Source organism: Lynx rufus, unplaced genomic scaffold (assembly GCF_022079265.1).
Source record: "Lynx rufus isolate CCGP_SWC_20201006 ecotype Redwood Valley unplaced genomic scaffold, mLynRuf1.p SCAF_6, whole genome shotgun sequence".
NCBI lineage: Eukaryota > Metazoa > Chordata > Mammalia > Carnivora > Felidae > Lynx > Lynx rufus.
This window is the reverse complement of record NW_025814878.1, coordinates 23,130,417-23,145,063: the sequence shown is the minus strand read 5'-3', so window position 1 is coordinate 23,145,063 and position 14,647 is coordinate 23,130,417. Positions and strand designations below refer to the sequence as shown.

General features: G+C 41.1%; 1 protein-coding gene across 1 annotated transcript in view; it reads left to right on the top strand.

The window, feature by feature from the left end:
- Window positions 1–14,647, top strand: part of PDE7B (phosphodiesterase 7B) — a 141,394-nt gene that overhangs the window by 120,355 nt on the left and 6,392 nt on the right. The window contains exons 8-11 of the mRNA XM_047102309.1: window positions 3,640–3,731; window positions 6,297–6,441; window positions 8,383–8,479; window positions 13,134–13,214. Coding sequence (XP_046958265.1) covers window positions 3,640–3,731; window positions 6,297–6,441; window positions 8,383–8,479; window positions 13,134–13,214 — 415 coding nt within the window. The remainder of the gene's footprint in view (window positions 1–3,639; window positions 3,732–6,296; window positions 6,442–8,382; window positions 8,480–13,133; window positions 13,215–14,647) is intronic.

Genomic DNA, 14,647 nt, shown 5'->3' with positions numbered 1-14,647 from the left:
CAGGATGGCAGCTGGGACAATTTTCTGATAGCATTGAATGCTGAGCTAAGGAGTTAGCCTTAATTTATCTGATAAAGAATCATGTAGGATTTAGAGCAGGGCATGGGAGAAAGCAGGTGGCATGATCATACTGAAATTAAGTGAGGTCCCTGAGGGCAGCAATTTTGTCTTATTAATCTTTCCATTGTCAGTACCCACCATAGCACCTGGCATATTAATAGGTAGTCAAAAAATATTAGTTTATATTTCAACCAATGATTAAGGAGATGGAAAAAAAAAAAAAAAAAACCTGTCCAGTGAACAAGTCACATTCTGGAAGCTGTAGGGAGGACAGATTGAAGTAGGTTAGAATTAAGAAGGATAATAAAGCACTGAAAAAGGGTCACTTCAATGAAAGGAAGGGATGGGCATTAGTGACTCCGTGTTGCAAGAACATGAGACCAACAGGTCTCATCACACATGAGGGCTAAAAGTGGCTGCCAGATGAGTTCTCCCCCAACACAGCTTCAATCTACTCAACTCATAACGTTCCCACTACAAGAGTTTTCGCAGTGAAACTAAATTTAAAGGTAAACATGAAGATTCCAATGTGGGGCTAGAAACTGACATCAAAATAAAATCATCAACCATAGACCTTAAAGCAGCAACTATAGGTAACTTGTGGAAAATTAAGCATAACTGTAGGCCTTCATCAGTTTATAAATGTCAGGTTTCTGAATGCTTGGATATGGCCACACAGAGGAAATTCTTGGGAGGCAGCAAGGGGTGTGTGCAAAGCTTCAGCCTTGAGATCTGGCAGGCCTGGGTTTAAGGCCTTCTTCAACCACTCGCTAGCTGTGCAGCCCTTCAGAGAAACCTGAGATTTTAGTATCTGTGAGTTAATGATAAAAACAGTAGAAAGTTATGTAAGGATTCAATGAGATCATGTAAACCAGTACATGCTGTACTAGCAGGTACACAGTAGGTGCTTCATAAATGTTAGTCCCCCCCCCTCTTTTTCTTATTGTCTGGAATCCACTGAAGTACTCCTACTTCTAACACAGTTCTGGCCAAAATATACTTTTATTTATAATGACTGTTCCACGAAAAGTTGTGACTGTAATCATGTATTCTATTGTCTTTTATTCTGTGCCAGCCTCCAGGCTCACTCAGTTCCCTTCCACTTCCCCGGTGCTCATCTCTAAATATGGTCTCACAAGCCAATTTCTCAAGTATCCTTTTATCCTGTCTTCAGGAAAATTATTAATGAAGATGTAAAAATCAGGCAGGCATGAATAACAATGCTTAAGGCAATCCTCCAGATGCTCTTTTTTCCACTCAACAGGGATAAGGTGTCATTTATCATCAGGTCTTGTTACAGTTTTCTGGCCCCTTAAAAAACTCACATGAGGGCACCCATGGCCACATCTACAAGAATTAGTCTTGCAAGTGAGTGCTGATGAGTGACTGAACTAAATGTCACAGCAGTATAGAACATCGATGACATCACACTAACCTATCACTCTTTGCTCTCATAAATCTTTACAGTCAAAACAAATTAGTCTGGCATGTGATTTATAATAAACATTCTCTTGTGTTGTATGTGGCTCGTGCCCAAAAGGAGATAATAGACCAGTTGATAAAAGGGACAAAATCTCATCACTGCTTCAAACATAGTCAAGTGGTGAATAAATAGTAACTTCTTGGCAAGGAGAGAAACAAAGAGTAATAGAACAGCCTAAACAGAGGACCTGATGATACAAGACTCTGCCTCATGAAGCTCATTCTACAAAGTCCTGGAGAGAAATCATTGTCTGGCATTAGAATCAAGAACAGTTGACGTTTTCTTGAACTTGCTTTTTCCTAATGGACCCTAGACTGTATCACTCATGATGGTTCTCTGTTCTCATTTGCTGAAGAAGTTGAGCATTGTGTGGGTGACTCAGGTATAGTGGGGGGTGGGCATGATAATGGAATGTTTCCCCATCTGTCTCCTGGCTCCGTTTAGTCTCCTTGCTTCTTCCCTCTCACTTTTTTTTTTTTTTTGATTGTGGCAAAATTAACATAATACAAAGTTCACCATCTTCACCATTTTTTAATATTTATTTATTTATTTAGAGAGTGAGAGGTAGGGAGGGACAGGGAGAGGGGGGAAGAGAACCCCAAGAAGGCTCTGTGCTGTCCACGAAGAGCCCATGCAGGGCTTGATCCCACGAACCATGAGATCGTGACCTGAGCCAAAATCAAGAGTCAGGTGCTTCATCAACCGAGCCACCCAGGCGGCCCACCATTTCTAAGTGTAGAGTTCAATGGCATTAAGTACTTTGCCACCATCCATCTCTAGAATTCTTTTCATCTTGCAAAACTGAAACTCTGTACCCATTACATAATAACTCCCTATTACCCCAGCTCGTGTCTATCTTCTGTCTTTATGAATTTGACTCTGAGTACCTCAGATAGGCAAAATCATGCAATACCTCCTCATTTTTAATGAATCGATCTTCCTGTGTTTTGTGTAAGTTTATAACCCCATATGAAAAAAATGGAGAATGAATAAATAAATAAGAAAATAGAGCAAAAATATTTCCTAGGGACTAGAGGGGCTCTATTCTATTAGAATAAAGCACAATGGATTGTAAGAAATAGTCATCATTTAACCAGCTAGCTAATGTGTACACAGCAGCATATGTAAGATAACAATAAAGTCAGAAGAGAGATGGAACATAGTAGAGGTTCCCACAAGGGAAGAAATATCAAGATAATTGAAGAAGGAAGTAATTGTGGATTCAAACTCAGACCTAATGGGCTACAGGCCAATATACTGGTCATGAAGATTATTGATAGTACTGCTTCCATGGCAGTGGTTTTCAAACTTGAGTTAACATACAAATTACTTACCACAAACCTACCAAATCAAAACTGAATTGACCGGGCCTCAGAAATCTGAGTACGTCACCAGCTTCCGAGGTGGTTCAGACACAGAAGGTTCTTATCAGTATTAAGAAACAGTGGTCAGGGGGCACGTGGGTGGCTCAGTCGGTTACATGTCTGACTCTTGATTTCAGCTCAGGTCACAATCTCATGCTTCGTGAGTTCGAGCCCCACGTCAGGCTCTGGGCTGACAGCATGGAGCTTGCCTTGGATTCTCTCTCTCTCTCTCTGCCCCTCTTCTCCTCTCTCTCTCAAAATAAATAAATAATTTTTTTAAAAGAAAGAAACGATGGTCAGTGCGGTAGATCAAAGTAGAGGTTGTGGGACCTGCCTCTGTTTAGCTGAGTAGTATAGTATAATCTTGGATTGGTATATATATAGCCACATGGAATCCATTAGTACCTATTTTTACCTGCTTCGCTTTTTTTCGTCTACATTGAGTGCTGCCTGACTGAGCTACCCAAAATGGGGGCATTGGCAAGAGAAAATGACACCAGAAATAGACTCTCATTCAGTCCTCCAACGGAGAGTCACAAGGGTCAGCCCTGCCGCTATCCCACCATCATGATAGGCCTTGTGGTGGTTTTCTTTCATGTGTCTTTTCTCGTCTGCCTCTCTGTCAGCAAGTATCAACTGGCTGAAATGAAAACACTCGGTGAAACTGTTCAGTGTGAAAGATCAGAATCTGACTTCTCTCTCATTTATAGCTTTAATTTTCTTTCTTTCTAGAATATGTCTGTGCTGGAGAATCACCACTGGCGATCTACAATAGGCATGCTTCGAGAATCAAGGCTTCTTGCTCACTTGCCAAAGGAAATGACGTAAGTGGCGTAGAGATGAAACATACTGATGTCCACACGTTGGAGATAAGCTGCTTTCTCTAGGGCATGCTTGAGACCCCAGGGCTGATGGCAGGGAGCCAGCCGGCTGTGCCTCCTGCCTGCGCTTGGTTGTCGATCAGAGGAGACTCAGTGTCAGTTACAGCAGCCCAGAATCCACATCTCTCCCTGAGCTTTGAACAGGCCTTGGATAGTCTATGACCTGACATCAGGAAAAAGGATAATAAACAGCTCTCAGCTTTCACACTCCTCAGCATCAATGCTCCACTTTGTCAAATCCCTGTCTGTTATGTTAGCAAAATTGTCCTCCTATAAAGATCCAAATAATAAATATTTATCAAGCAGGAACACAGGAGATCTCAAGCTAGATTTAACACTAGTTCAATCAAGTTTGTTTTGAAATTGCCAATCTTAGCAAAAATAGAAGTCAGAAATTCTGTCCTGAAATGTCTTTTGTTAAGTAACTGAATTGGCCGCAGCCATTGTTTTGGCCATTAATTTACCTATGTCTGTTGCATTTTAAACAGAAGGGGAAATACTAGTTTCCTGGTCCACTGTTTGTTAGCCCAGGTATTTAGGCCAAGCCCTACTAAATCCAAAGCCATTGCCTCACTTTCCACATGGTCCCTAATTAGCTGCTGTAACATCTTCCAAGGTCACCACTAATTCTGATCTGTTAAATTAAATGCACAGGGCCCAAGAGAGTCAAAAGAGTAGATAGATCCCTGCACCCTTCTTTCTGAAAAATTGCGAAGGGTGCATAAGTTAAAGTCAAGTGCCAAGTTGCGTCTATATAGAACAGGCAGTATGCTCTGGCTCGTGCTTATTCCCGGCCCTGTGATACTATCTGGTGCTGTTCCCTAGCACCCAGAGGAATGTGGAATTTGCAGGAAGAACTTCAGTTCTGATAGCTTTTTACCTCCTGGGATGAAATAAAACCAATCTTCATGCATGGAATAGAATCCCGTGTTTTTTGCTATAGTCCTTGCAAAGATCAAAAGAATTAAATGCAAAAGAACTAAAACCTTGGGGTTCCTGGGAGGCGCAGTCAGTTGAGCATCCAACTCTTTATCTCAGCTCAGGTGATGCTCTCACAGTCCCTGAGTTGGAGCCCTGCATCAGACTTGGGGTTCTGTCTCTCCTTCCCTCTGCCCCTCCCTTGCTTGTGCTCACTCTCTCTGTCTCACTCTTCCTCTCTCTGTCACTCAAAAATAAAATAAAATAAGAACTGAAAACTTGAGTAAGAAATCAAGTAAGAAAGAGAAGAAAGGAGGAGGAGGTAAGTGGCAGGGGCAGCTAAAGAAAGAAGAGAAGGGAAAGAAGGAGAGAGGGCGGACGAGGAAGAACAAAACTGAAGGAAAAAAGGAGGAAGAACGCAGGACCAGACTTGTTTCTGTAATACCAACACTAATCCTGCTGGTTGCTCAGTTATACTCATTTCCTGAGAGCCTCCTACGCATCCCTATGGATTGCAAATAAAATACCATATTTTTATGTCTTTATGGGATGCAGTGTTATAAATCACTTTTGTAGGAAGAATAATTGTGATGCAAGAGTCTGAAAAGGGATGTGGTGGGAAGTACAGTGGCCAGTGCTTACATGCAGTTGCCTGTTTGTTCATGCTCTCAACCTGGCTGGTGATTACAGACATTTACTTTCTACCTATTCATTAAACTCTGTGTGCTCAATGCACTCTACAAAGTAAAAGGATGTAAAGTATGACCCATATGCCCAAAACATTGGCGGGGGGGGGGGGGGCAGAGGAGTAAAGAACGGGTTCAAACTTAAGCAACATCAACTTAATATAAACTGCTATATGCAGAAGGTGTTATATACAAACCTAAATATACTTAATTTTTAAAGATTAATTTTTAAAATTGCTATGGATCTTGTCTTCCATTGATTACTTTCTATGTGTGAGGTAAAGCTTTAACTCGCTTATGTTTCCAAAATGTCTCATTTTCCTTACATACCATTTGTCGACTAACATATTGCTTGCCCGTTGGTTTTTAAGTGTCTTAACTACCTATTATTCTTTCTGAAGTTCCAGTAACTTTCTCCAGTCTGTTTTGTTCAATTGATGGATCTTTCCATACCATGTAGTATCAGCCATTATTGTCTTCCTTATTATTACTAATTATCATGCCCTTTCTCTCTCCATGCAAATCTGAATGTTTGAGCTGGCTTCAGCTCTTTAAAAGCACAACCTAAACTTCTGTGATTCTGTCAGTCGTTTTGTGTCCTACTTAAGGCATGCATTCAGTTTTTAGACGCACAGTTACCGTGGCAACGTGTAAACTACCACAACTTTGTTCACTCGCGATTTCAATCACTCTCTACAGTTACTAGCATAGCTCCTGACCAAAGACAGAAGTGGCGGTGGAGGACAGACTGGCCCTTGGGCTCGGAGGGACTGGACTCTGAGTAACAAACAGAATCAAAGGCAGAAATGAGATTCTAAACCACCTGATGGTGACAGAATCAATCACCTACCTCAAAAGTATTTGCTTCGTGTGTGTGTTTTCTCTTTCCCTCTTGTGGATGCAGACAGGATATTGAACAGCAGCTGGGCTCCTTGATCTTGGCAACAGACATCAATAGGCAGAATGAATTTTTGACCAGATTGAAAGCTCACCTCCACAATGAAGATTTAAGACTGGAGGATGTACACGACAGGCACTTTATGCTTCAGGTAAACGACAACAACAACAACAACAAAGGCCCTTATCCTTGCTGAATAAAAGCACTTGGGGACATGATCGATAATTTTAGCACATGTGAGATGGAGTATCCCCCAGGGTAGAAGTTAGAGCGGTGACCTACTTTATTGAAAGCTCCGAGACATGTGAAATTTTTAAGCGGTTTCCAAGCAAGCAAAATCTGGGTTTCATGTCAGTAAGTTGATAATATCTCACTTTTCCTTATCTGGTAACTGGTGCCCCACAAAGTAGCCCTGCTGGGGAATTGTATGTAGTAAGAATCTACAACATTTTGTGGCTTGATGTAAAATTGACCACGGTCATACCTGCGAGATTTAGAAATACTGTTTCTGTAACACAAAGATATATCATGTTAACTATGGTACAAACAAAAACTGAAAAACGAGTAGCCGTTCCTTCATATAAAACCTATTTAATCAAACCCTGCTTTACTTCCTGTTACTAGCTAAACTCATATTCTCACAAACATGTTTACCTAGTCTTGCCATTTTTAGACACTAATAAATAAACTATGTTAAGGTTAATTGAATGAACCGAATCGTATCAGGCCCAGTGCTTTCGGCTTCTTTCCACGGCAAGAAGCCATTTGTGGCAGGAGAAGAAGAGGACAAACGGACCTCAGAACTGGAAGTCTGACCTGGTCTCCAAACCACAGCCATTTTCTTGATCTTCCGTTTTCTCTCGTCTTCCTTCTTTCCTCTTGGCACAAAAGACTGGATGGAAGGACCCTGGATTCACGTACATAGACCAACTTTGACCAGGGAAACTGAACCGCACCTTGCAGACTGAACAGAATAGTGTTTTTTTGTCCCATGCTTTCATGATGCCCCCTGCAGCTGTCCAAAGTGCCCCATCCTTCCCAGGAAATACCTCCCTCCCAGCTGTAGAACTACGTCTCCCTCCTTCTTTTTTTCCAAACTAGTCTTTCTAGTCCCTGAGTGTCACAACGATCAACCAGGTATCTGGTTTTCCTGACTCCAGCCAAGTTGGGAGTTGCTGAAAGATTTGGCCTGAACATTTGCATTTCCAAGGGAAAGCTTGCTGACGCAAATGAATTGTAAATGAATTCCCAAAGGGCAGAACCTGGAGGACGCTTCTACCCCTTTCCTACTCCCGTAGTTACTGGCTTCCCCATTAACCGGGAAATAAAGGAACAATCAAATTTGTAAGTTAATATGATTGAGGCTTTCCCAGATGCCAGTGATTCTGTGATGCCAAGGAACTAGATCAAAACAAATAGTCACTGCTGGTGGGCAGGGCACGCTACCAGGAGCCCATCTCGATGGTTGGTGAGGAAGGGTGAGAATCTACTTTTCTGGGAATTCATGGTAACCCTCTTAGGGTCAGCATTATTGACAAAAGCTGGCCTCCCCGATCCAGACCAGGGTGCGGTAAGCTTTGAGTTAGCTTTGCAAACAACACACTCCAAGGTTTGATAGGACTTAGCTCCCTGGACTGCAGTATGAGCTTGCTTACTCACAGACACGGGCACAGGAGGGCAAATAAATTGAAGCGATACAGGGAGTCTGTCAATGTGGCCACTGTGAGAATGAGGTCCAAATGATCTCACTTGAGCCTGACCGGGCCCCTGCGGCTTCCTTGCCCATGAAGGGTGGGGCAGTAGAAGGAGCCAGGCCATGGCTTTCCTTGGCCTACTCACCCCAAGCCTCCTCCAGGAAGCTCCGTGTCCTTGGACGGTGGCTCTTCTCTCCTTCTCATAGCTATAAAGTGGGAATTCTGAATGAAGGTTTTGTGCGGCGGTGAGTAAGTGCTGTTTCCTGAAGAGGCACTCTGTAAACACGGGCTTGGTACCTGAGGCACACTGGCGGGTCGGACAGCCCCTTGGGCTTCGGATACATTTGCTGCTGAAGGATCATCCTCTGACCATCTCTCCCTGCCCTGTCATTTCTCAGATCGCCTTGAAGTGTGCTGACATTTGCAATCCTTGTAGAATTTGGGAGATGAGCAAGCAATGGAGTGAAAGGGTCTGTGAAGAATTCTACAGGCAAGGTTAGTACTGATCTGACAGCTGAGTTTTCAGTGCCCCTCTTCCTTTTAGGCATTTATCCTAATAAAACAGGAAATGGCTAATCTATCATGACATTTGTTCTTTCATCAACTCTTATTATCGTAACCTTTCTCTTCCACTCTCTTGCAAACCATCCAGACCTTTTTTGGAAATAACTTAGAAATAAATAACAATGTCTTACTATGTGCAAACAGGTAGTAAAGAGAGGTGATAAAAATGAGCAAAAGTGGGAGATAAATGTGCGTGTGTGTGTATGTGTGTAATTTTTTAATGACTTTCCTCTGTGGATATAAGAATGTAAGGGACAGCTTGATTTTTACTCTGACCTTCATTTTAATGAGTTTAGCACAGCCTAAAGGCTAAATGCCATTTGGGGTCAATGTTTTCCACTCTGACGGGACTCAGACTCTGTCTCTAGTCCTTCCCCTGTCTTTCTTAAATAAAGTTAATGAAACAGAGCACAGCTGACCAAGAATTGAACTCATCCTCTCAAACATACTCAGTGAGAAGAGAAATGGCCCCGAGTTAGAGTATAAGTTTTAAGACATTAACCTCATTCAGAAATAAGGCAATGAATTAGCCAACAGGATCTTGACACTGGGTGGGATATCGGCCTTTAAACCCAGCCTTATTTCTTCAGACCTGGTTTCGGTGCTCAGGATGTTTGTTCAGGTACAGCAGTGCCCTGATGTTAGTGACAGGATCGGGTTTGAGAGGCTGAGAACAAATGAAGCCTGAAGGGTCCCACATACCGGCTCCGTGGGGAGGTCAAGTAGCAACGGTGAGCCTTTTGGAGAAGCTTCCATCAAAAGGTGTGTCAGTGACATTGAGATGGTCCCAAAGACACAAGACAAAGCAAAAGGGATTGGGTTCATGTGGGGCCAGAAGGCTCTGGCCACTGTCTCTTTCACTCAGAGAAAAAGCGCTCGTGAAGTGCCCACAACCCTGTGTAATTTCATTTCAATTGAGTGTGAGTGGTTAGAAGTCAAAAGATCAGTTCTAGTTGCCTATGATATAAAATCTCCTCTGAGAGAAAACAAAGGAAATATGATGAAATTGGAGCAGGAGGTTTAGATTAGATAAGTATTTTCTTTATGATATAGAAAATACTGAAATGGCAACATGAGAGAAGGGCTAAGATCTTCATGTTTGGAAATCAAACAATGGGACAGGAAAGAGATTCTACTGTGTCCCTGTGGTTTTGACTCAGCCATGCAGTTGGCACTGTGGCAGTTTAACCCTTTCATTTGCTTATCTTGCATCCTATTTGGATTATAAGCAACTTGAGAAACAGGCCATGTCACTTGTGCCAAAAATAAGGCCCATGGAATGGGTGTATTGAAGTTACTAACTACGTGGTGAAGTTACTAACTACGTGGATCAAAGGAAGGTAATCCATAAGATCTCACCAAAACCAGGTGTTGTCTAATAATATATGCACGTGCAGCATTGTAAGATGGAACAACCTAGAACATTTATAACTCTAACCACGAAAGGTGAGCTACCATGCACTTTGCTCTGGCATGTCAGGCAGAGAAAGGAATACAGAGAGGGTATGTCGGGTCCTTCTTATTTAATAGCATTATGGTTGAGCAGAAGTTCTGTCTGTTTAGAAAGAGAAAGACCAGACTCTCTGGTCATCCAAACTGCCTATCCTGCATACTGAATTAATTTTTGTAATCCTATAAGCATGATTCACATCATTTTGATTAATCTGATTCTGGCTCTCAGTTTAGGATTTGGGTTTCCACAGATTGCTCATAGTCTTGGCCAAAGTATCTTTAATGGTTCTTGATGTTGAGCAAAGGAAAACCTTTAAAATCACGGTTGAGGAGATAGCAGAAAAGAAGATGAAATCCCATGAATTAGGAAAACAGCATTAACTTCTGAGAGCAGAGATTAGGATTCTATACATCATTTGACCCCCTCCTCTCAATGTTTCAAGGAAGTGGAATCTCTGTCCTTTTGTAGCTATGAATTGATATCGTCTCAATCCACCAAGATTCCCAGAAGTTTGTATTGAATATCTGCTTCCAGCCTTGTGTAAACCTTAGCAAAACTGTTACTTTCCCTCTCTACAAAGCCCCATTGAGGCAGTCACAAAGGACACAAGAATTATAGTTAATGTTTAATAACCTCAAAAAACTAGGAAGTAAATGTCCTTAAAGAGCGAAGTTATGCAATTTCCCCTTTGTATTCTCTACATTGATGAACAAAGAATCTAAAATACACAGTGCTTTATAAGTACATGTTGAATAAGTTAATGAATAAATGATCTAATTGGGTGATCTCTAATGGTGGAGGTCACGGGAGAAGATCTGGTTCTCAGGAAGGCAGAATCTGAACTGGGTACTGAAGGATGCGTAGGGTCCTGTATTTTCCAACAGGGTACTCATGAAGCACTTGTAATTAGAAAAATTTAAATTAATTAAACAATTAAATTCAAATTTTAGTTCTTAGTTTTATTGATCAAATTGCAAAAAAGTAACTGTAGTGGGCAGTGCAGAGAACATTTCTGTCATTATAGAAAGTCCTTTTGGGCACTGCTGGTCTACATAAGGAGGGGTGGAAATGGACAAAGGCACTGAAAAGGGGACCTGCTTCACAGAACAACTTGGATCCACAGAAAATGAGAATGTGAGGATTTGTGGAGGCCCCTGTACACCAGGGGCCAAAAATGAGTTATTAATAAGTCAGACTGGAGTCAGGCAGAGTATAAGTAGGGAAAAAAGATACTCCAAGAAAGGAATAAACAGGATTTGACGCCTCAATATGGAGAGAGAATGGAAGGGAGAAATCAAAGAAGATTCCTCTAAAATGTCAAGCTTGACTGAAAAATCATAATTAACAGAATTATGGAGGAAAGGAGTAGAACCCATTTTAATATTAGAACTCATTTTAATATTAAATGGCATCCTGCTCTGTCCTCAAAAGACTATTATCATCTCACTTCCCTGAATTCCTCAGGTTAAGCCATGTGATTTCCTCACATCAGTCTTGAGAATAACCAGGCCTCAGGGGACCATGGGAGGCATGGCTACAATCTTAGAACAAGTGACAAATGTGTGGCATCTTTTAAGTTCTAGCTCAACGGTTAAGTGCAGACACATTGGATGCAGACTTCGTAGGTTGAAATCCCCCTTTTACTAGCAATATGACTTGAGTGAAAATACTTCCTTTCATCTCCATTTCCTCATCTGTAAAGTGGGTATTATAATGAAGTTGTAATGAGGATTAAATTAATTAACATATGTAAAATGCTTAGCATAGTGCCTGGCACATAGTAAGCATGATATAAATGTTACATTTATATTGCCTGTGGTTTAGAGGTGTACATTCACAGCTGTGAACTCAGCTAATGTTTCTGAGGACTAGCTTCTCTACTGATTAACCAGACTGTTTTCCCAATGCAAAAATTACCCATAATTTTTCATCCCCTGCAGGACTGATAAGGTATTCTGATAAAGCTTTACATGGTACATTTCTTCTTTGGTCTTCTAGCTGACAAAGGCATTAAAAAGAAATATTTGTCTGATTTTTATACTTTTTTAAAGGTTAGTTCCATTAGGTGAAACTAAATCAGAATAAAAGATAAGAAACTTTTAAGAAATGAAACAGAGGAACATAGGGGAAGGAAAGGAAAAATAAGATAAGATAAAAGCAGAGAGGGAGACAAACCATAAGAGACTCTTAAATATAGAGAACAAACTGAGGGTTGCTGGAGGGGAGGCGGAGGAGGGGATGGGCTGAATGGGTGATGGGCATTAAGGAGGGCACTTGTTGGGATGAGCACCGGTGTTGTATATAAGTGATGAATAACTAAAATCTACTCCTGGGGTACCTGGGTGGCTCAGTAAGTTAAGCGTTGGACTTTAGTTCAGGTCATGATCTCACATTTCATGAGTTCGAGTCACATCAGACTCTCTGCTGACACCGCAGATCCTGGAGCCTACTTCAGATTCTGTCTCCCACTCTCTCTGCTTCTCCCCCGCTCAACTCTGTCTCTCTCTGTCTCTCTCTCAAAAATAAACATTAAAATTTTTTTTTAAATAACTAAAAATAAAATCGACTCTTGAAACCAACACTACCCTATGAACACTACCCAACATGAATTTAAATTTAAAAAAAAAAATCTTTATTTCTGATTAACTTTGTAGCTACAGACCAGGATGTTCCTCAAATGAGATTTTCTAGTCCCTCTTCTCTGTCTCCTACCTACTTACTATTCCTGGTTGTTCAGAGGAAATCAGACTAGGGTCAGGCAGAGTGAAAGGCAGGGGCAGCATAAAATCTTAACGTGTTACTTAAAGCCAGAACTTCCATTTCATGTAGGAAATTGCTCATTACTTGTATCCTTGTTTTTGTATATCTTGGTCAAAGTTTATTCTAGTCCCAGAGCGTACCTGTTTACAAGGAACCTATTGTAAATGGTCATTGACGCTCTGATATTTTAACTTTTCATGGAAACTACAAGAGCAAGGCAGGGCAAGTGGGGGGGTGGGGGCGGTTCCTGATGAGAACAAAGCAGTGAATGGTAATTCTCAGAATAACTTCTTTGAACTAGAGGGTTAAAAGTAGCAACTCATTTTTTTTACAAATTCTAGATTACCAATATTTCTTCTTCTTTCTTCTTAGGTGACCTTGAACAGAAATTTGAACTGGAAATCAGTCCACTATGTAATCAACAGAAAGATTCAATTCCTAGTATACAAATTGGTGAGTTGAATTCAGTTTTAATTTTAAACAAATACTTTTGGCATCTCTGCCAAGTCACAAAGAAAAGAAGATCTACCCACAGCTTTTGAAAGATCCAAAGTGGAGGTTTAATGAAGAGCCGAATCCAAATAAACACTCTAATCATGACTAATCTACTAGGTAATTACCAATGGAAAAATTATGAAAAATCGGGTAACGGCTTTGTTATAGACCCTTAACTAGCCTGTATTAACTTTGTAGTTCAAAATCAAATCAAAACCAAATAGCGTAGAAGGAAACTAATAAGCATCATCTATTGGCTGCTGAAGAGCAGGTTAGTTCACACTCTCTCTGGGACTTGAAGAGTAGAAAGTCGGCAGGATCAACCTTTAGGACCCTTCCAGTCTGGCTCACTACCCTTCACCCCCTTTGCAATCCCAAGAGCCCATGCTCTGTGAGCTATGTCATCCCTTGTGGCCCCGGGTCCCATGCTTCTTGACTCCCCACTTCCAAAACGTATTTTCACTCTTATTCTCAAGTGTCCATTGCAGTAAACTGTTAAATTGTGATGCTAATGCATCTAAAATAATCATTACTGTAAGTTATGCATCAGATCGTTACACAAGTCAAACTGTGGAAATTTTAGGCACATAGGAAATATTTTTGATCCAGTAAGGATGTCTATCAGCTCTTAAAGCTCTCCACCAATTCCACCTACATTCCAAGCAAATCTTTTCCTGGAAGTTCCTTCCATTTAAAACCAAACTCAGCACTTTAAATTTTACCCATAAACTACAGCCCTCACATGCACGAGTCCTTGTTTTTCGCCAGTTCCCACAGACCTCAGAGAACTTAATGTATTCACAGTGCTGCAGACCTCTGCAAGGCTTGAGGCTTAAAGCCTCTACTTGGACGGGAATGGGGCATCAGAAAAAACAAGCTGAAAATTAAGAAAGCCAGAACAAGTTAGTCAAGTAATGATATGCCTATAATCACTAAGAGTCAAATCTAATCCACGACAGAGTCATAAAGTCATCTTCAGGAAATAGAAACCGAATTAATCTGGTTACAAAGATTTGAATGACATATGCAAATATTAAAATAGATATGTTGAAATTTTGGGATTATTGGTGAGCCATTTTTTTATCCAAATTGCCCTTAGTATTGTCATGGTGTTTTTACAATTAAATTGATTCTTCCACCCAAAAAAGGAAAGGGTGGGAGCATTATAAAAAACAAAACCCGGGAAGAATCCAGGGTGATAACATAGCTACAGAGTTGCTGGGGCAGTGGGGGAGGGGATCAGCATCAACAGAAACGCAGCCTTGGTCCCCTTGGATCAGATAGTCTCCTCCGGTTGCTTTAATTATGGAGGTTTTGCAGATGTGATCTGAAAGGAGCAGACCCTGTCCAAAATCCTAACCCCACGGCCTCGTTTGTTAAGCTCTGGCTAG